This window comes from Myxine glutinosa, chromosome 1 (assembly GCF_964187855.1).
Source record: "Myxine glutinosa chromosome 1, kmMyxGlut1.1, whole genome shotgun sequence".
NCBI classification, from domain to species: Eukaryota; Metazoa; Chordata; class Myxini; order Myxiniformes; family Myxinidae; genus Myxine; species Myxine glutinosa.
In genome coordinates this window covers 270,046,251-270,069,878 of record NC_136261.1, presented here as the reverse complement: position 1 = coordinate 270,069,878, position 23,628 = coordinate 270,046,251, and the positions used below count along the sequence as shown (strand labels likewise).

The following is a 23,628-nucleotide window of genomic DNA, read 5'->3' as shown; positions in this document are numbered from 1 at the left end:
AGGATAGCCTTTAGTTATGCATACTCACCTTTGAGCAACGTGGATTTGAATCTTGATCCAGCTAAAAACTGTCACCCTGGTGTTTTGCATGCAGGATGGTGAATCAACGTGTGTACTGTCCGTCGGAAGGTCATTAAGCTGGTTAACTGCAAGCCAGCACCGGTCGGTCGTAGGTGAACATTAATGATCTCATGGTGTCTTTCTCTAAGAAGACGCGAGTTATCGCCGGCACCCTGGCCAAGCCGCAAATTCCCGCACATTCAGTCGAGTAATCTGCATCAAAGTGACAACCCCTCAGATGTTTTTTTTCTTTGCTTGTTGTGACCTGTAGAGCCTTAAATTAAAATGCAGGGGGCTCTGTAAAGAGTATGGGCCTCTAATTATTCTTTCTAGAATATAAGACCCGTCGCTCCGCTGATGGAAATACCAATCTTTGCTGCGATGGCTAATCTACGAGGGAAGAAAACAAAAAGGATTCCTGGGAGATTCTGCTCTCCGTGCAGGGATAACAAACGTCACGTGTTGTCATTTGCAGTTTTCACATGTGTGTCCATGTACCCATAAAAATAAATTTTTAATGAAAAAAAAAAAAATTGCAAAAATAATAATCCCTTTTGGCTCACAAACACTCCCGGGAGTTACCCGAATGTACTGTAGTTGTATTTATTGAAATACGTTAATCTGTTCTCAAGTTATAACACGACAAACAAACAGACAGACACGGCTCCTTTTATAATATGGATTTACTCTTTTGAAATATAGGATATAATATGGATTTACTCTCCAACTTTGCCAGGCAGAACATATTCATGCAAGATTAACTTACCTCTGTGCTGAATATGGTTTTCTTTGTAATGTAATGTTTTTATTTGTTTTTTTGCTTCATGCTCTTCATGCATGAGTTTGAAATATAGGGATCAATTCACTTTCAGGCTTTTTTGTTGAGGAGAATCTCACAGATGTTACATAAATAAAAATAAGTGAAAAATTTACATTTTCAATGTACTGTACATTGAGACATACATGATCCATGGGATATATCAAGTTGTTTTAATAACAGTGTACTGTCTTGCAGTACAGATCTCGAGTGCATATTTTATTTTGCGTATTTGGTGTTTCAGGAAAGTATGTGCAGGGGTGTTGGTATTTAATTAGTTTTGTTTGTTAGTATACTGTACAGTCTGTCACGTGTGTTATCTTGCTGGTTCGTATAATTGTATTATGACTTTGTACGTACCTACCTCATTGTGCTATACACTTGGTTAACATCTGTGCTGTGCCATCCCTTTCCTCTGTGGTATTAAACATAAATAAACAGTGTTGAAGTTTTCTTTGAATGTTGGTTGGTTTTTGGTGAAATTCTTGAAGAATTTATTTATTACAGTGGTTGTGTTCTTTATTGTTACAGATGAAGTCGGAATTCGAAAAGCCGTTGTCAAACAATCCTGCCCACGTAAGTGTATCAGCTGCACAACTAAAGGAGGTATTTGAATTACGTTCATAATCTGATTGTGCATACAATATCATGTGGAGTATTTAAGGTGTAATGTATGCCAGCATTGATTAAAGTAGGTATTTCATCAAAATTTCTTTTTTGTTCTTTTTCTTTTCTTTCATAACCACCCTGGTTGACCACACATCCAAATGAACACGCATCCAAATTCAACACTGTAAAGCTATTGTGCAGATAATTTTTGATTGTCTCATGAATACATTTATGGTTTGCTCCATTGCCGCCATAAAGTTTTCCTCCTCGTCGATATTGCCTGCTTTGCACAATGGTCACAACTTTTCTATAAACCTTTTTACCCCTTGCAAGCGAAGCGAAAAGCGGGGTTAAGCAATTGGTTCACTTTGTCTGTCCTTCTGCCTGTCTATAAATGTCAGTTTATGATCGAGGAACAACTTTATTTCAATTGTTTGTTATATTTTGAACACAAATTGGAACAGGAATTGGAGCACAAACCTGTAGTTTAGCAGTACCTTGGCTCTGAATTTTACCTGATCACACATACTCAGAGGAATGGGATAATTATTTTCGTCTGTATTAGTGTGGCAGTCAAAGAGAAATGAAAATCATTCCAAACAGGAAACTTACTGTTTTACGGATGTCATAAAGGACACAAACAACAGGCACGATTAACTAATGTAACGTGTTAAACAAGGTGGTGTAAAAGACGCCACCTTGCGTCTTTTAAACCTTTATTTTATTTCAATTTTATTATATACTTAAACACTAGAACACAAATTGACTTATTGACACTCTCAAAAGCCTCCCGTTCGGCAGTACATGGACAACATATTACGGCATTTTACATCATCACGACCAATCAAATCTGCTGCTCGTAGACCCGCCCATGTCCTTGTTTCTCAAGACTGCATAGTGTAAGCTGTTCTATGAATTCTAGTTGACAATTTTTGCTGTTGCATTTTTATTTTCCTTTTGGAATTTGCTAAATAATGATTTTTGGATTTGCTAGAGGAATTCCATGATCTGATGTTTCATGTAAGCTCCATATACTTTGGCAATGAAAAGCTGGTCTCCGAAGTTTGCAAGCGAGATGGCAGTTCCTACATTGTTTCAGTGTAATTGTTTTATAAATGCTAGCTATTCCTGGTAACATTCATATATTTCCTTTTCTAATTGGGAATCTTCAAAGATTATTGAGAATTGAGAGGGACCTTAAATTTTGAAATCTCCTTTACAGAGTAAACTAGAACGGCACTCAGGAGATTGCATACCTCCGCCTGGTTGACCATATCACTCGATGGTGAAGAATCAATTAAATAATTGTCATATCCGAATCCATATTCAGATCTTCACCAAAATCGAATCGATTCTTCCTTGTCCACACACCCAACCTCTCCACCAAGTTTCGTCCAAATCCATCCATAACTTTTTGAGATATCCCGCAATGTATAGTTTTTGGCCCCATCTCCCAATGGTGAAGAATCGCTTACAAAATTCTAGTAGCCGGATCCGAATCCGGATCTTCACCAAAATCTAATCATTTCGTCCTTGTCACATACGCTACATCTCTGCCAAATTTCGTCCGAATCCATCCACAACTGAGATATTTTGTTCACAAACAAACAAACAAAAAACAGACAGGGGTGAAAACATAACCTCCATCCACCTTTGGTGGTGGAGGTAATAAGAATACTGCTAGTTTGCAATAGAGGTGAAGTTATTTGTAAGAATCTTTGCAACAGGGTCTACAGCTACAGCTAAGACTTCTATCAAGAACCTTGAGCATGCCATTTAAATTGGAGGCCTGTTTCTTTGCCTTGTGATGATGGGCACAATAATTAAATGAACAACTGATTCGCTTAACTACAGACCTATCGGCTTACTTCCCATCATCATCAAGGTCATGGAATCCAATATCACAGTTGATATGAAATCCTTCATTTTCTCCAACAGCCTCATCTCAGATCATCAATTTCGATTCAGACCTGGTCACTCCACGTATGACACGCTGCATCTACTCTCATAGCCAACGTGTGGCTCTAAACAGAATCCTTTCATCTCCTCTCCCTGTCAGGGATGGAATACCCCAAGGCAGTGTTCTAGGCCCTCTCCTATTCCTGATCTTCATTAATGATCTCTCTGACTCTCTAGAAACTCCCCTTTATCTATTTTCGAATGACTCTGTCTTCTGCCATGACATCTCTCATTCTTCAGAGAGGTAAGCTGCAGCCTCTTCTCTATCTTCAGACCTTGACAAAATCACAAGATGATCAAACACTTGGAATATGTCTTTCAATCCTGACAAATATCACACTCACTATCTCGCTCTGAAAGGACTGACTGGCAAACCTCCCACCCCCCATCTACTTTCTTAACAATCCTTTTGAAGAAGTTTAGTAATTCAAACTTCTGGGTCTCACTATCAGCTGTGATCTTTCTTGGGCAAACCACATTTCAAAGTTGGCCTCCAAAGCCAGCCGCTGACTGGGTATTCTCTGTCGTACAAAGTCCTTCCTTGGCACACCTGAACTCCAATCCACCTCCAAGGCCTTCATCTGCAGCTTGATGGAGTACTGCTTTCCCCTCTGGGCTGGTTCCCCTGCATCACACCTCACTCAGCTTGATGCTGTGGAAACCAAGGCCTTCACGAGTATTGGAATTTCCCTCAATGAAGCTGAGTCTATGGGTCTATCACTTTGCCATCGTAGACTGTGGTGGTCTCTCTGTCTTCCTCCTCCTTTTTGGTCTTGTACCCACTGCTCTTTCTATGCTTTGTCCTCCTCTTCCTCCTCCCCCAGGTTTCTGTTGGGCACACATGGTCCACCATCAATCCCCTTCTGGTGTAACCACATAAATCCAGTATCATTGCTCACCTCACTGCTCAGGCATGGAGCAACAAACCATTTTGCGGCATAATTTGGTGAAACTCTAAACATGTCATGCAGTTATTTATTCATGCCATGGCCTTCATGGCATATTTATTCATGATTGACTAAACATGGCCACCGGGCTTGCTCGAAGTTGGCATCTGTCTCGCGTGACCATCTGCCATCAAGTGGTATCGTAAAAATCGATGGTTTGTACAGTTGGGTAGCAGCACAAAGTGCCTTGCAATACACGAATACTCCTGGAAACCGACTCTTGGTACTAATTTATCATTGAGAAACTTGCTTTTATTCAATAAGGTGCTAGCAAAATGCTGCATTGGTATTTTGAAGTACTCCACATGTACAATAACCATAAATAAATCACACAATAGTCACTTCTTATTTTGAGAGTGCCATCTCCTCTTGTCTGTCATCGGAGCTTTTTGACACCAACCTCATGTGTGCTGTGAGTAATTGGGAAAGAGTTCAATTTTCTTTGTGGCTTTCACACACCCATCTCCATCCCCACCCACTGTTTACAGCTTTGAGGGTAACCCGAACAACCTTGACTTGTGAGACAAATGTGTTATGAGGCTATAACTTGGGGGATTGAACCCAACTGATTATCAAAATATAACAGAGCAGACTGCCCACACCACCATTACTTTCTCCACAGAAGGTGGATGGAGGTTATGTTTTCACCCCTATTTGTCTCTTTGTTTGTCTGTGAAAAGGATATCTCAAAAGGTTGTGAAAGGATTTGGCCAAAATTTGGTGGATAAGTTGGTTAGGTGACAAAAACAGACCGATTAGATTTTGGAGATCCGGATCCAGATCCAGCCATTCAGTGGGATACAAAACGTAAACTGTTCGGCCTGGTGGAGGTATGCGCTCTACCGAATGCTGTTCTAGTTATTCGTGAAAACACACTAACATTTTCCTTATGGCCTTTTCCTAATTATACAATTTTATCCATTTAAGCCTTAAATCACTTAAAAAATAAACTATATGGTTTAACATGGGTGAGTTAATGCTGAGAATATGGCAAGTTTGTAATACATGTGGATAACACACTAGTTCTAAAAGCATGGATGAAACTTACACAATATTTATTCATATATCCATCCCCATGTTGACATAACTACTGAGTTTGGGACAAAAGTGTTTGATAAAGTTATTCAATTGTCATATTTCATGTTGGTTTAACAAGTACAAAAAAAACACCATTTGTTTGGAATACAAGTTAATCTAAACTAGAGTGCAATGTGGAGATAAGAGATTGAAATCAAAATCAAACGCAATATAGAGATGTAAAACCAGCCGTCCCTTCTGCTATAACTTGTGCTTGTTGTGGATTTTTAAAGATCTCATCGTGCCCTTGAAAACAAGTGGGCGAGTGTGGGCTGATTCCCTGGCTACAATCCAAATTCTTACCGTGACTATGCAGAGCGACGGATGACACCCTCCGTGTACATATGTTTACTGAAATGCTTTCAATACTGAAAAGCACCGTGACCCACGACCTACTCTAAAGAGACAAACAACACGAGATGAAGCGTAACACACCAAATTCAATCTTGAAATACTTTTCAATGATACGTCAGTTTAACTTCTCATTTTCAATTATATTATACTCACAGTACATATTCACTTAATGTGAGTTTTGTTTGGATTTCTTTATAAATACTAACATTTCTCCAAAACAAAACAAGTCACTCAAACAAGGATAACATATCTTTGTTTTGTTAAGGCTGAATGTTTCTGTCCTTGTATCTCTGGTTGCCTATCTACAAAGATTTTTATCTGGTGAAACTTTATCTGATTCCATGAAAATATTTTATGTCTTTATTTACATTTCTATATTGCTGTCCACAATTTTGAGTTGTTATTATAATTCGTTAAATATTTAACCATCCAAATTGTCGCTGACAAGTCCCTAAGCCAAAATGTTGGATCGCAGAGGTGGCTCAGACAACCTGAAAATATATAATTTTTTTCAGGGTATTCTGCACATTTTGGGGGTGGGGGGGGGGGGGGGGGAAGCTGTGTACATATGCTGTGTACATACTTCACGAGGGTAGGGCACTTTAAAAAAAGGGTGCAGGAGCATTTTAATAAGAGTGAGATGGAGCGCTCCGCTCATTCATACTAACAGAGTCTGCTAGTATTGCTCAGTTTGCTTCGAAAAAGGACAAGCACCGCAGATGTCAGCGTTGCTTTGTTTCACGTGGCACTTGGCACACTTTTTGTCACTGTTTAGTTGATAAAACTTGTGTGATTATAACACTACCTGCCATTTGAAGTTTATTTTATTTTAAGTCAATTTGTTTGCCTCTTGAAATAAGCAAGTTCAAAATCTCACTTTAAATTTTAAATTCACTTAAATCAAAAAGAAAACTGTTTGAAATTGGCCTTACAACCATCATTCTTGAAATCCTTGTTTCAAGATATGAAATACCCCATAAATGTTCTGAGCCATATTGTTACATGTGATGTTTGTATACAGTTTTGGTCACCACATATGAGGAAGGACATAGCTGCCATAGAGAGGGTCCAGCATGGTGCTGCTGGACTCAGCTATGAGAAGCGGCTGAAGGAGATGAGAAAGGAGAGAATGTTATACATTCAAAAGGAGGCGATTGCGATTGGATCTGATGGTGATGTTTATGTTAATGAAAAATAACGGTGAAGACAAAATAAGTGCAGAAGAGTTTTCAGCAGAATAGACAATGATAGGACCATGGGATATAGCCTGAGAGCAAAGACGAGGAGAGTTAGGACAGTAATAAGGCAGGGGTCTTTCACTCAGAGTAGTTAGTGCATGGATTGTGGTCTCCCTGGAAAGGTAGTTGCAGCAGAAAGAGTAGATAAATTTAAATAGGAATTAGATGGGCAACTAGATGCATTGGAGATACACGGATGTTGGCAGGACTTGTAGGTAGCTTACATGTGGACTGGTGATGATATCTGGTATTGGTGTAGTGCAGTCATGATGGGCCGAATGGTTGCCTCGTGTGCCAAAGTTCATTGTATATCCTTGTATAAGCTCAGGCAACACAGCCATGTGGGATGTTTTCATATTAAGGAACGAGCTAGGAATCCGATATTGTTTCCTTACTGAACTAGAGCATTGCGACTATCGCCAATATGCCTGTGCAAAGTCCCACAATGGGTGGATGCCCTCGTTCATTGTCCTAAAAAGAAACAAGTTTGATTTAAATCCCTTCAGCTGTTTTCAAGTACCACATTTTAACCAGCCATGACAGGTTTCACATCGATCGGTTAAGCGGTTTCAGAGAAGGGTTTTTTTAAATATGTCGGCTTTCAAGCTAATATGGCTGCCAAACCACATTACATAGGACCTTAAAAAATGTACACTCTGCATTTGTATGGGTAGGGGATCACGTTTGTTTGTTTGTGATGTTTGTTGATCATGTTTGTGAAGTTTTGAGTTGATCGGATAAGGTTCTTTTTTCTATCCAAGATGGCTGCCAAACCACGTGACCTATGACATCATTTTCAAACGATATGCAACAATGGTGTTAGATGATATTTGTAAAATTTCGCATCGATAGGGTAAGCGGTTTCAGAGAAGTAATTATTTAATATTTTCCTTCAATCCAATATGGCTGTCACACCATGTGACAAATGATATTTTTGTGATAATCTTTTAATCACCATGCCCAGTCAATGACGCACGTAAAGTTTTGAATCAATCGATTTGGTGGTTTTGGAGAAGATGTTTTTGTTTTTTGTTTTTTAACGTTTTAGGTTAAATCCAATATGGATGCCCAACCATGTGACCTATGATGTCATGAATATAATATTTCAATACAAATGGGTCATATATCATGTGCATGCAATTTCAGATTTTTAGGATAAGGAATTTGAATGAAACATTTTTGGCTGGTATATACTTCACCTATGATGTCATCATTATCATGCTTTTGTTCCCCATTGGGAGTACTTGACAATGTACCACGTTTCAAATTTTTTCATTCAGCGGTTTCTGAGAAATAAAAATTTATTTATTTTTGCATTTAATCCGTTTGCTGCCATACCGCATGACCTATGACGTCACAATTATCATAAAAACATTGTGCATGGGTGTCGCTTCTACCCTCAAAGTTTTGTCTCAATTGGACATGTGGTTGCTGAGAAAAACGAGGTTTAGCCCATACGGACGGACGGACAACCTGAAAACATAATGGCTCCGGCCATCTTTGGGGGGCGGAGGCATAAAAACTTATACCCGTTCAAATGGCATTTTGTTCTTGTGCACGAAATATTATTTGAGACATTTGTGCATCATATTTATTCATTAAAGGTTTTGCATGCATGTCGGGGGAGGACGTTGGTGTTGCTGGGTACAGTGGAGGTGCACAGAGAGTGTGTGTGTTGTTATAAATGTGCAAGATATTGAATTTGAAATGTTGAGCTGTTAAATTGTGATCGTCTATCATAATCAAGGGAACATGTTTTAGTTTATTTGGGTTAAAGATTCAGCAGGATCTTTTGAAAGATGTTTATTTTCTTTCTCTTCACTGTTTTTTTTTTGTGGGTCTTGCAGGATGGACATATGTGGGACTCAATCAAGAAAGCTGCCTTTGTGATTGGCTCCAGCTTGCTTATCTTTGCGGCTGCTCGGAACAGCATTACCTGGTATATTTGCTGCTATCCGTCTGCCTCTTCAACACCCCTTCTCCCACCCTCCCACACCCTCTCCCACCTCCCCTTCGACCTAGAGTGTGTATATTGTTACAGATCGCGGTTTAGATGTTATGATGACCGAGCGGTGGTGTATTACCGCGAACTAACAGGATCCCCGACTCACCCGATTCCACCCAAACGTTGGCCGGGTCGCACCGCAGCTAGTCAATAGGGAAAAGACAAAGGCGACGAATGCAAAGAGGAAAACGAAGGCAAAGAAAGGTTTGGAAATACTGCTGAATTTATTGACTATTTACACACAAGCAAAAAGAAAGCAGTCACGTTTATTTACAAGCACATAAGACGCAGGTGACACAGGGAAAATACTAGCTTATACAGACTTAATTAACCCAGGACAGAACAAACAGAAGACAGACTCACGCGGGGAATGACAGGAATGGCAGGAGGTGGATGGCTGGAGGTGAACGCTTGGTGGAGCCAACGCGGAGCTTGGCGGAGCTTTGGTGGAGGTGAACGCTTGGTGGAGCCAACGCGGAGCTTGGGGGGTTGGTGTGACGGGTTCTCTCTCCTTCCCTCACAAGCTTCAGGACTCTTTCTTGACGACCAACTCTTTGTGACCAACTCTGTGACCAACTCTTCACGGACCCTCTACTGGCAACCGACTCTTTGTGACCAACTCCTCTGGCAACCGACTCTCAACCAACTCCTCTGGCAACCGACTCTCTACCAACTCACTTCCGTGCGCGCCTTTTATAGCGCCTCCAGCGATTAAGCCGCCGGCGTTTTGGACACGCCCATCGGGGTGCTCACCTCGGCCCTGGTTGGTCGCGCGACCCTCGGGCTCCGCCCTGGATGACGACGGGCGGGCACGCCCCTCCTCCCCTCTATGACGAGGTGGAGACACGCCTTTCTTCTCCGACTCAAGCACATGGTCAATGGTGGTTTTGGAGGGGAGGTTATTGGGAATCGAGGGCTCAGCAATGACGAGAGGGGATGTAATATTGGCAATCGAGGCTCGGCAATGACGAGAGGGGATGTGAAGGAAATGGGGATTTTGGGGATGGGAATGAAAGGGGATCTATTCTCTTTCACTGGTGCAATGGAGTACTTCAATTAATGGGAGACACAGCCTTACCCTAAAACACAGAATAAGAGATAACTATCAACAGGGGTATTCTATTACTTGGCTGACGTGTATGCTTGTGGACTAATTATGGGATGCCCTTTCACCTTTACACAGCTCCGGAGGTAGGGGGGCGCAGAATAACCAATAATAATAATAGTACAGCACACAATCAAAAAAATACAGTCCTCATCTCCGCAACAATATATATATATATATATATATATATATCTATATATATATATATATATATATATATATATATATATATATATATATATATATATATTGTTACGGTTCTCTCGCTGGCCTTCTTCCCCTTATCAAGGGGGGATTAATCCCCTTGTCTTTACTGGGCCTTGGCGGAACCGAGACTTATTACGTCCCTCCCGGACACACGCGGAGTAGGGTTTCGGGACTACTTTTTGCTCGTACCTAAGTCACTGCGCTGCCCTGGGAGCGAGGAAACAAGCCTCACACGAATCACGTGTGGTTTGAGTACGCCGAGCTGATTGCTTACACGTGGTCCGCGCAGTCTTAACTAGTGGAACCCGATTGGAGCGATCTTATTCGTGCCATGCTTAGTCAATGGAGGAAACCACAGGAACGATCGAATCAGAAAGAAAGAACAAGGGTTTAATTATTCCCACACGTATATACAGTTCAAGGACGAAGAGACACAGAGTAATCCTTAAACAGTCTTAACTTATCCCTGGGACAACGGGCCCGCCTCACTCACACAGGGGATTGCAGATTGGCAGGTGTTCCCCAACGCGTCCAGAGATGGTCTTCGTCCAGCTCACCATGGTCCCCGGCACGTCCCGCGAAGATGGCGGCAGGCGAAGGCAGGGACTCGTAGCGCGTCTCTCGAACAAGCAGATGATGGGGCGGAATGGTAGAGGGTGGACTTTAGCACGGCTGGCGGTTACTCAGCCTCGTTCACTCGCGCGGCTGAAATGCGCTATATTCATTATCAGTGCGTCTGGCTGCGCCCGCGTATATGTAGCGACCAACCCCTCTTCTTCAATACACTTGGTGTTGGTTAGCGCGTGCATTCTCGTGCAATGGTCAAGTTCATCAGGCAGTACAACGTGAGTCCTTTTATATATCTATCTATCTCTCTCTCTCTCTCTCTCTCTCTCTCTCTCTCTCTGTCTCTTTCTCTGTCTCTGTCTCTCTCTCTCGTGTGTGTGTGTGTGTGTGTGTGTGTGTGTGTGTGTGTGTGTGTGTGTGTGTGTGTGTGTGTGTGTGTGTGTCAAGTCCTTGTCGAGGGCTTTTGCGCAGCGGTTCTTATAGCTACGCCCCCCAAACCTTCTGGAACTCACCAGACTCTTCTCGCCACGCCGCCGCCACCACCCTTGAGCTCTGATTGGTGGCTCGTGCTTACCGTCATTGCTTCTGCCGCTCCACCTCGACTCCGCCCCGATCCTTCCCAGGCCTACCTCGTGTTAACTCGGCCAATGATCTCCCAATGCTTAACAAACTGGATCGAGGCTCGGGTGGCTGGGAAATCGGTGGCAAGTAGGGTCTATCCTCCTGGCTCCTACTCAACGCAGAATTAACACTGGAAGGGAACTAAGCTCACAAATACTAAGACATAACTATACTATTGCGAGGCTACATGTTGCTTGTGTGACTAACTATGGGGGACAGACTTTAACCTTTATTACACTCACTTGACAGACTCAAAACCGCAACACTGCCCCCCTCCCTCTTCAGACTCGTCCCCGAGTTGAACCTAAAAAACTGGAACGATCGGTTTTGAGAAAGATTTGCGACTAACTTTTAATTATGTGTGACACTTTGATGTGGTTCCCCCTAACATTTACTCTAACCCGTGTATGCGACAGTTTTACAACACTAAATATGTCCCACCTACTGCGTTGAGTAGCTAACTATCAGATTCACGCCCACAATTAACTGAATTGCAGAATTATTTTCAAACTAAACATAAAGCCGGTGGGCAGCATTTTATATACAAGCACAAATCTAACCTTATTTACAGTTCTATGACCCAGGACCTGTCCTTTTTGGAAAGAAGTTGGAGGGGAGAAAAGCACAGCAATGCACAAATACAGTCATCATAAGTTCACATTTCACAATTGCTGCTGTTGTCCAGCATCTTCTGTCTTCCTGCATCTTCTGTGTGCAATAAAACTTAGTTCTTCTTTCCTAGCACACCAATAATAAAAATGTGCAAAAAGTGCGTTCGTTTTTATTTTACCAGCAGGGCCAACCCTATGTGGTCCAACTGCGTGACATTGATGCCACTCAAAACCAGTGGTCCGAAGATGCAAGGTAAGTTTGCAGCAAAGTGTAAGGCCACAAAACCTGTGGTCCATAATGTGTAATGTGGTGATGTGCAGCAATGTGGCTGTGGCAGAAAGTGCTGCACACGTGCAGCAAAGTTATAACCAATGAAACTGCAGCAAAGTGCTGCGCAGTTCATCCGCACAGATGTAGCAAAGTTCAGCAGGGGTGCAGCAAGTTGCAGCTGCACAGTTCGATGTTTCTGCACAACTCCTCCTCCAAAGTGGGTCCAGGGGTGGGGGGAGAGACAAAGCACGGTCAGCAAAGCAGAAAGGACGCAAAGGTACACATCAACACAAGGTAATGCAACGCGAGGGGCGCGGAGAAGCGAGCAGAGCAAGCTCGTCCCTAACCGTCCGTGCCCCCCAACGTCAGCTTACACTACCCTTGCCCTTCCCTGTATTTACAAATTTCGTCACTGTGTTTTGTCTCCTCTATCCCCCTCTAGTTCCAAATTCGTCTTCCAATCCCTCCCAGGAAGGAAGAGATGGAACCAACACAATGTCTCATCACGTCATGATGCGTCTCACTTACTCAAACAGTTTCAAAGCCCTGGTGTGGAGTTCCGTTTCCCTTGGTGAATGGATGTGGATGGTGCGAAGGGAATTCTCTTCCTAACTACTCTAACGACATTAACTTTTAAACTAACCCGGGGTCATGCCCTGCCAATCGGCCTCTTTACACTATGTGGTTCTAAAAACCAATTCCCATTGACCACTCTGCGGCACCCATGAACTTGGGTCTCACTCCCCAATTTTTCAGTCTGTGCCCTTGCACAATTTCGGGGCTGGGTCATGTGGCTCCACTAGCAGGTCTACCTACCTGCGCACCTCCGCCACTGAAGTCGCCACCCGAGCTTACCTGCTCCTGCGACTACCTAAACCAGGGAAGACCCCTCCTGGCACTCTACCCCTCTGATGCCCTCTCTGGCATTGCGCTACCCGGGTCCTTCTCTTGGATCCTCGGGCCCCATTGAACAACTACTCACAACCCTAACTGGCTCCCAGAGCCTACCTGCGGCCTCACCTGGCCGACAAACTACCAGTGGCGGAGTGCTCCAATAACCATATGCACCAACAAAGCCCACACGCCCAGCCATTCCACATACTCATGCACCCAACCAAGCACTTCTTGCTACTTCCCGCACCACAGGTGTCAATATCCAAACAATTTACCTAAGCCCTCTACCTGGCTTTAAACGACCCACCCCGGGTATTCGTGAAGGGGTCCATCTCCCCCCATTCACTCCTTTGCACCATGCATTCCACACCTTTTATTCTCACACACCAAGCATTCCACACCATTTATTCCCCACACTACTTTCCTCGCACACCAAATATCTTGCACACCTTTTGTGCTTACACACCTGTTTCCATACACTCCAACACAACTCAATTTGTTCTCCATACACAATTTCTCACACACACACTGATTCTCAACCAATTCCTCATTTGCTCAATACCATCCTCACACACACACTGATTCTCAACCAATTCCTCATTTGCTCAATACCATCCTCACACACAGCATCATCTAGCTGACTACTTCCCCTAAAACTCATGCTTCCCCGTCTTCCCATTAAACTAAGCACACCCTCGTCATTATCAACCACCTAATCTCTCTACGTCCCCTCTACCTGTACAAATGTCACTACTTAAATCTTGTCCCCACTGGCTGCTGATTCCCTATCAATTAACATAGCCCGCCCTCGGCGAGCTTCGGTGCCCCATGGAGGTAACCATCGCTGGTCCCTCCATGTGCATGTCACTGCCATCCCCATAATCTAATGCTCATGAGCCCCAAGTGTGTGAGGAATGCCAAAACCACCACTCCCCCATGCAGGGTACCATTCGCCAACACTATTACTAATCGTCCGCTCCACTTGAGCCTCTCGGTGCGGAAATACATTTTCACAGCTCGGCTTCGAAAAGCCGATCGATGCATGCGGGTGGTTGGTCTACTGTAGGTTGGGTCCGTCCGGCATTTTCGATCCAGGGGAGGAGGCTTTGTTGGGCCAAGGTTCAAGGTGCCATCTCTGTTTGAGGCCTTGCGGTCCCATGCACGATGGCCCAACCGCCCACGGTCGGAGCATCGCACCCGCCAGGGGGCACGGCTCCGATCTCTCCTTCCCCCCCTTGAACCGTGCCGATCGCCTTTACTGCCACGATGCGGCACCAACCATACAGGGCGGGGCCCGGCACGAACCATGCATGGCGCTCATTGTGAGACCGCCGCGGCAACGATCCCCGCCGATCCCCGCATCACACAAAGCACACCACACACCGAGGGCTCGCGTCGGCTATACGTCGCGCTAAACGCTACCCCGGTCTGCGTCGATGCTCGGGCCGCGTTCTCACCACACGCATCCCATTCCACACTCGCAAAACGCGGCGCTCCAGCGCCTCCCATACACTCCATGCATTCCGTTACTGCACTCTCCTGTGCATACTTTTCCCTTACACACTCAGGTGCACACCACACAGGCGCACTCATACCCCTCACGCACTCCGTTACACAATCGGCCATCGCACACCCTCGCATACACCCCTCCGTTACGTACTCCGTAACGTCCACGGGTGTGCACTCTTCTGATACACACCCAATCACGCGCTCTGGTGTGCACTCCTTCACACTCTTCAACACGCTCTGGTGTGCATTCTCCCTCACTCTCCTCGGCAATCGCACACTCTGTTTCCTACTCTGCTTCGATGCACTCTTCCCACTCACATTCCATCATACACTCGCGCTCCGGTGCACACTTCTTTCACACACGCACGCCATTCGATCGCGTACACCACACAAAGGACCTTCCACGAGCGCCCGGGCTTCGTCTATGCCCCAAGCGTGCCAAAAATCTTTTCCCGCCATACACATTCCTGCTCACCTTAGGGCCCTTCTTCCGCGGCAGCACCACCTGCAAACTTTCATTGGGGTTAGCAAGCCCGGCATCATGATGTGAACACAAACTTTGCACAGGTTCCATTACTACCCTCGATTCATTTTCTATTTCTGCCGTCTCTTCGGCCCCAATTTCAACTATTTCTTTTATTTCTTCTATTTCCTCGACGACGCCGGTGCGCTTAAAATTTTATTTTCCAATTCGGCGGCCGTCGGTTTTTCCACACCCCGAGTCGCGATCTCTATCCCCTCGGTCCATGTAGCTGCGCCCTGCTCTACCTCGCTCTCCCCGCGTTCCTCGCACCGCGTTACCTCGTCGCGTCCCTTTGCGACCTCCTCGCCCAGCTTGCGCCCAATGTCCTCCCCCATTTTTTTTATGTTCCGAGTGAATTTGTCCCCTAATTCTTTCAATTGGTCACCCATTTATTTCAATTGGCCATCCATTTTGCTTTCTCATTCATTTTTCGCCTCTTCCAATTTATCACCCATTTTTTTAGACGCGTCGCAGACGCTGGTCATAGAGTGCCCTCTGCTGTTGTTGTTGTTCTTCTTCTTCTTCTTCTTCCTCTTGTTCTTGCAGAGAAGACAAAACCTCAAACCTCCACCCATTCTGGGAACCATAGCTCCACCCATTTTGGGAGAGGTTTCATATAAACAAATATCCACCATTTTATTAACTCGCATAGCTTTGAGGCCTGTTTTGTAGGCCCGTGGTGTCTTCCTCTCGCACAGTTTTATTTCAAATCAAATTCGATATATCATTTCATTTTTCACAGTCGCTAACATAGTTTTAGACTCGGTTGAAAAAAAACGGGAAGAAAATCCGATGAAAGTTGCCCTTTATAGAACGAAATGAATTCTCAAAGGCCTGTAACTTCAAGTCCATTGAGATTTTTTTTTTTTTATCGCGGCATGGTCAGTCATACACCGCCCGAAATAACAGACGGGAAAATGCCGAGATATATTAAAAATTCGTCCATTTGATGACAATCGTCACGATGAAATATTTAATTTATACGTCACAATAATGTGGAGAGAGGAGCATAGCTTCGTTCACGTGTCGCCACATACGGGAAATTGCCGAGATATATATATTTTTAATCGTGGCATGGTCAGTCATACACCGCCTGAAATAACAGACGGTAAAATGCCGAGATATATTAAAAATTCGTCGCCACACACGGGAAATTGCCGAGATATATTTTCACTTTGCACAAAAATAACCAAGTAATCGAATCAATAGGAATGTCCTGTGCCTATAACATCGACGTTATAGGCACAGCTGCATCTAGGCATTGTGTAACATCGACGCGGCTTTTGTTTTAATTAAAACTTTTTGTACTTGTTTATGTCCCGGGTGGATTTGTCCCCCAATTCTTTCCTTTCCCGGGTGGATTTGTCACTCTGGGCGTCCAATTTGTTTTCCAATCGCTCACCCTGAGCTTTCATATCGTCCTTTTGGGTGTCTATTTTTGCCATTAGTTGAATTAGGTATAATTCAATGTTGCACCCGGGTCGCACAGCGGGCTCGGCTGCCGCGGCCACGTGCGAGGCGCCACCATTTTCTTCCCCTGCTGCCGGCTCCTCGTCACTGTCCTCCTCTTCTCCAAATTCTTCCCGTGGGTCCTGGGTCATTAATTCCTCGTTATCTACCTCCTCTTCTACCCCCACCAGCATTCTATCACTTTGGCTAGCCATAGCACGAATTTAATTTTGGATTTTAATACTAAATTTCGTCCACTTGCAATTTCAAGTGCGTGAAGCGCACTCCGGGTCCAATCCCACACTCCTGATACCAATTCTTACGGTTCTCTCGCCGGCCTTCTTCCCCTTATCAAGGGGGGATTAATCCCCTTGTCTTTACTGGGCCTTGGCGGAACCGAGACTTATTACGTCCCTCCCGGACACACGTGGCGTATGGTTTCGGGACTACGTTTCACTCGTACCTAAGTCCCCGCGCTGCCCTGGGAGCGAGGAAACAAGCCTCGCACGAACCACGTGTGGTTTGAGTACGCCGAGCGGATTGCGTACACGTGGTCCGCGCAGTCTTAACTAGTGGAATCCGATTGGAGCGATCTTATTCGTGCCACGCTTAGTCAATGGAGGAATCCACAGGAACGATCGAATCAGAAAGAAAGAACAAGGGTTTAATTATTCCCACACGTATATACAGTTCAAGGACGAAGAGACACAGAGTAATCCTTAAACAGTCTTAACTTATCCCTGGGACAACGGGCCCACCTCACACTCACACAGGGGATTGCAGATGGGCAGGTGTTCCCCAACGCGTCCAGAGATGGTCTTCGTCCAGCTCTCCACGGTCCCCGGCACATCCCGCGAAGATGGCGGCAGGCGAAGTCAGCGACTCGTAGCGCGTCTCTCGAACAAGCAGATGATGGGGCGGAACGGTAGAGGGCGGACTTTAGCGCGGCTGGCGGTTACTCAGCCTCGTTCACTCGCGCGGCTGAAATGCGCTATATTCGTTATCAGCGTGTCTGGCTGCGCCCGCGTATATGTAGCGACCAACCCCTCTTCTTCAATATACTTGGTGTTGGTTAGCGCGCGTTCTCGTGCAATGGTCAAGTTCATCAGGCAGTACAACGCGAGTCCTTTTATCTCTCTCTCTCTCTGGCAGCAAGTCAAGTCCGTGTCGAGGGCTTTTGCGCAGCGGTTCTTATAGCTACGCCCCCTGAACCTCCTGAAACTCACCAGACTCTTCTCACCACGCCCTCTGACGCCACGCCGCCGCCACCACCCTCGAGCTCTGATTGGCGGCTCGTGCTTACCGTCATTGCTTCTGCCACTCCACCTCGACTCCGCCCCGATCCTTCTTCGGCCTACCTCGTGTTAACTCGGCCAATGATCACCCAATGCTTAACAAACTGGATCGAGGCTAGGGTTGCTGGGAAATCGGTGGCAAGTAGGGCCTATCCTCCTGGCTCCTACTCAACGCAGAGTTAACACTGGAAGGGAACTAAGCTCACAAATACTTAGAAATAACTATACTATTGCGAGGCCACATGTTGCTTGTGTGACTAACTATGGGGGACAGACTTTAACCTTTATTACACTCACTTGACAGACTCAAAACCGCAACAATATATATACATATATATATATATATATATATATATATATATATATATATATATATACTAGACGACCCATGACCCGTTGGGTCAATGTTATTATATATAATTAAGGGGTTACCATGGTTACAGTGGGGGTCAAAGGTCAACCTATGGCGAAGATATATAATTTTCTCACACTTTCTAATAGAGAGGCAAAATGCCATATAAAACTAAATTTACTGGTTCTAATTGCTTTTATTTAGCAATCCTCACATAGAAGAGCAGTTTTTAGTAATGAGCAGTGAGGAGAAGACCCCTCAGCCAATGATGCCACCCCGCAGCCAATGATGCCACCCCGCAGCCAATGATGTCGCCCCTCAGCCAATGATGTCGCCCCTCAGCCAATTATGTCGCCCCTCAGCCAATGATGCCGCCCCTCAGCCAATGATGCCACCCCTCAGCCAATGATGCTACCCCTCAGCCAATGATGCTACCCCTCAGCCAATGATGCTACCCCTCAGCCAATGATGCTACCCCTCAGCCAATGATGCTACCCCTCAGCCAATGATGCTACCCCTCAGCCAATGATGCTACCCCTCAGCCAATGATGCTACCCCTCAGCCAATGATGCTACGCCTCAGCCAATGATGCTACCCCTCAACCAATGATGATGATGATGCTACCCCTAGACAACCCATGACCCGTTGGGTCAATGTCAGTTTCAATAGATATGAGAATAGAACTAAAGCGAACGCTGGACATCATCAGGGAGATTATTTGGGCCAGCAAGCCATAAGGCTCACCTCTCCAGCGTTCTAAATCACTTACCTGTGACACGTGATTTCGGCCCTTATCTCCGATCACGTTGACGGAAATCACCACAGCATATCGTCAAGATCCCTCCAAAAGGCTCGTCTTTGTCACATACATCACGCAACGTGCGATCCACAGCCTCAAAACTCTCTCTTCTGATCATAGGACACTCATCCCACACGATGAGTTTTGTACTTCGAAAGAGGTCTGCGATAGTGGAATTTTTATCGATGTTGCATACGCCATCTTCCCTCGGTGTCAGAGGGATTTGGAACCTTGAGTGCGCTGTTCTTCCACCAGGCATGAGGGTAGCAGCTATGCCAGATGAGGCCACCGCAGGGGGCAACTTCTCCACTTGCTCTCACTTTAGAGAGAATCAGGTTAATAAGAAACGTCTTCCCTGTGCCTCCAGGCGCGTCAATGAAAATCATTGATGACTGATTCGTGTGGATGTTGCTATTCGCGTCCATAGACGTGAGGTGTGATTCGTTGTCCGCGTCCGTAGCGCCGTCGGAGGGTTGATACGACATTCTTCCTGCAAATAGTATTGTGTTTGTGCTATCGTTTTGCCGATCATCAAATGACAAATAAATTACATTGTGAAAATTAAAGATTTCAAATAAACCTATTTAAAGTGTATGCGCATATAAATAATTTAAAAAATCGAAGAAATATCTCTCGGTAATTTCCTGAAACATATTTTACTTCCGGGTAATAATGTTTAATGAAATGAAGATATATACTGTATGCCTGTTATTTTAGGCGGTGTATTTTCGTATATCAACGTGGCGCGATTTTTAAAATATATCTCTGCAATTTCCCGTGTGTGCGTGAATGTTCTCAATTATTTCTTTTACCGAGTCTAAAACCATCGATAAAAATGAAATCAGATGGCGACTTAGATTGAAGATAAAGGCGTGAAACAGACTCAATGGCCTTGAAGATACAAGCCTTTCAGAATTCATTTCGTTCTATATACGGAAACTTTCATCGGATTTTCTTCCCGTTTTTTTTCAACCGAGTCTAAAACTATGTTAGCGACTGTGAAAAATGAAATGATATATCGAATTTGATTTGAAATAAAACTGAGAGAGAGAGCAAGACACCACGGGCCTACAAAACAGGCCTCAAAGCTATGCGAGTCAATAAAATGGTGGATATTACTACTCTCTCAAAGGGGTAAGCCACGCCCCCGGACCGATCGAATGTTACACACAAACACGCAAGATTTCAATTTTATAATTATATATATATATATATATATATTTATATATATATATATATATATATATATATATATATATACACACACAGTGAAACCTTGACTTACGAGTTTAATTCGTTCTGTGACCGAGCTCGTAACTCAATTTGCTCGTTTCTCAAATTAAATTTCCCCATTAAAATGCATTGAAATGCTATTAATCCGTTCCAGCCCGCCAAAAACCACACCAATTTTTTTTTAAATATACAGTATATATAAAAATATCTCGCGCTTTATATTTCACCTGTATGCAGCATACAAGTTGGCAGGATGGCCTGGACTGGAGGTACGCACACTTGACTCTAAACTGTCCAGCCTGGGTTTGAATCCCGACCCAGCTATAACCTGTCATGTCGGTGTTTCACAGGCAGGGTGATTCATCAATGTGTGTACCGCTAAACTGGGCGCCCCGTTTGCGTCCCATTAGTTGTTGGATGTTAAGGATCTCACCGTGTTTTCCACAAAGAGAAGGCGAGCTATCGCCGGCACTCTGAACAAGTTGTGGCCTGGCATGCTCTTCTCCTCTGCCGTTATATACGTCCTCCTCGGCATCTTTTTCCAGAAGAGCCCTGTCTCGTCACAGTTGAAGATTTGCTGGGGGATGTATCGTTCGGCTTCTATCAGTTCGGCAAAAGTTATAATAAAATCTTCAGTTGCCTTCACATCCGCCTCACCAAGTCGACAACACGCACACCTCGCTCATGTTTTTCGACGATTGCGTGTTTTATATCCAAGCACATCATCCTCTTCTTCTTCTCAGTACTGCCCTTGGCACTCAATTTCTTAGGACCCATGGTTAAAACTAAGAAATTTTCCAAAATAACCAAAATGCGAAAACAAAGCAGCAGCTATATACCGCAGAGATGCTTGCACGGCAAGATAACCACGTGACCTGAACCCACCTGGTGGCGGGTGGCGTAAACTCCAAAATAACCAAAATGCGAAAACAAAGCAGCAGCGATATACGGCAGAGATGCTTGCACGGCAAGATAACCACGTGACCGGAACCCACCTGGTGGCGGGTGGCGTAAGCTCCAAAATAACCAAAATGCGAAAACAAAGCAGCAGCGATATACGGCAGAGAAGCTTGCACGGCAAGAAAACCACGTGACCGGAACCCACCTGGTGGCGGGTGGCGTAAGCTCCAAAATAACCAAAATGCGAAAACAAAGCAGCAGCGATATACGGCAGAGATGCTTGCACGGCAAGATAACCACGTGACCGGAACCCACTTGGTGGCGGGTGGCGTAAGCTCGTAACTCAGATCTCGGCTCGCATCTCAAAGCAATAAACCGCCCGAGCGACGGCTCATATCTCGGAAAACTCGTAAGTTGGTGCACTCGTAAGTCAAGGTTTCACTGTATATATATATATATATATATATATATATATATATATATATATATATATATATATATATATATATATTATATATATATATATATATATACAGTGGGACCTCTAAATCCGAATTTAATTCGTTCCAGCGGCAGTTCGGATTGGGAAAAGTTCGGAATTAGAAACTATTTTCCTCATTAGAAATAATGGAAAGTGAATTAATCTGTTCCTGGACCCCAAAAATCCATTATCAAGACACTTAACTGCAAATACACATGATTCAAGGTAAAATAAGATGAGTAAATGCCCGAAATATCAAATAATAATAATAATAAAAACAAGAAATAAATGTACTAACATGAAAATAACTGCATTTACCTTAGTGGAGAGTTCTGATGGTGCATGTGGAAGCTGGAGAGGAGGAAGGAGGGAGAGGGTTTTATTGCTTGGAAGGTGAGGCACCTTCCAAGCTAACATCAGATGACTGTGCTTCTGGTGTTTGCTCTCTTTGTCTCTTAACACCACTTGTAGAGGGTTGGGGCTCACTAGGCTTGCTTTCTTTAGAGAACCACCTCTCCAAAGTTGCCTGGTGTTGGCGACTTTTCTTAATTTTGTCTGAAGTGGTCAATCACATTGTCACCGAACAAGTTAATGCTCCTGTTAACCACTGCTTTATTAGGGTGCCACCTTTCAACAATGGCCTGTGTTTTAGACCAATGGAAGCACAGTTCTTTAATTTCAGCACTGGAAATGTTACCACTAGCTCCCTCTTCCTCCTCTGAATAAATTTCCACTGCCACTTCTTCTTGCTGCATCTTGTGGAGGTGCTGAAGTTCTTCTGTGGTGAGTTCCTTGTTGTGATCCTCCACTAACTCCTCCACATCCTCCTCACTCACCTCCAAGCCCATGGACTGACCCAATGCTACAATAGCAGGCACAATAGGTTCTTCAATGCCTTCAAAATCTCGACGTTCGCGGTGGGAAATATGAACGACGCTAACGCTATGTTGGCGGTTCGGTTATAGAAATACATTCGGAATTAGGGACAAAATTTTCTCGAATTTACGGTTCGGAATTAGAGTAGTTCGAGATGAGGGGCGTTCGGAATTAGGGGTCACTACTGTATATATATACATATATTGTTGCGGTTAAGGATGTTATATTTGCCGAGCGGAGGCTCCGCGACCGAACAGTTGTTCCCCGATTCACCCAAACGTTGGCCGTATCGCGCCACAGATACTCAATGTGGAAAAGACTAAGACGACGAATGTGAAGAAAAGGAATAAGAAGACGAGAAAAGGGTTGAAAATACTACTAAATTTATTTACTATTTACAGGCTCAAAATAACCAAGGAGAAGGAAAGATAATAAAATAATATACAGAAGCTTTTAGAGACACAGGGAAAATACTAGCTTATACAGACTTAGTTACTACCCAGGACAGCACGAACAAAACAAACTCACGTACGCAAATGGGGAACTTGCAGGCAGGAATGGCTGGAAAGGATGAGCAGGTGGGATCACAGGGCACAGCGAGCAGGTCCACTCCGGGCGGGAAGCGGGGAGCCGACAGCTCCTTGTAATCCGCTTTAGAGCGCACGCCGGCAGGGTCACTCGCTGCCCCGTCAGGGCTTCACGCGGCTGGTTGAAAACGGGGCTGGACTCATCTGCCGTATCTCTTTGCAACTCGTTCGTAAAAGTTCCTCTGCTTTCTCTTGGACCCTTTCTTTGTCGTGTACCTCTCCACGCAGCTCAGCTCGTATTTTCTTCCTCTCACTTCTCTCCAGCGCGGGACTGACACGCCC

General features: G+C 44.5%; 1 protein-coding gene across 8 annotated transcripts in view; it reads left to right on the top strand.

The window, feature by feature from the left end:
• FAXDC2 (fatty acid hydroxylase domain containing 2) overlaps positions 1-23,628 on the top strand; it is an 881,086-nt gene that overhangs the window by 811,689 nt on the left and 45,769 nt on the right. For 3 of the 8 annotated variants that reach the window (XM_078786990.1, XM_068131752.2, XM_078786988.1), the window contains exons 2-3: positions 1,409-1,453; positions 8,909-9,000. In XM_078786990.1, the coding sequence (XP_078643116.1) occupies positions 1,409-1,453; positions 8,909-9,000 (137 nt within the window). Of the gene's footprint in view, positions 1-1,049; positions 1,126-1,408; positions 1,484-8,908; positions 9,001-23,628 lie in introns of those variants that run through there. The other 5 variants (XM_078786986.1, XM_068131737.2, XM_078786985.1 and 2 more) reach the window with 3 other exon arrangements.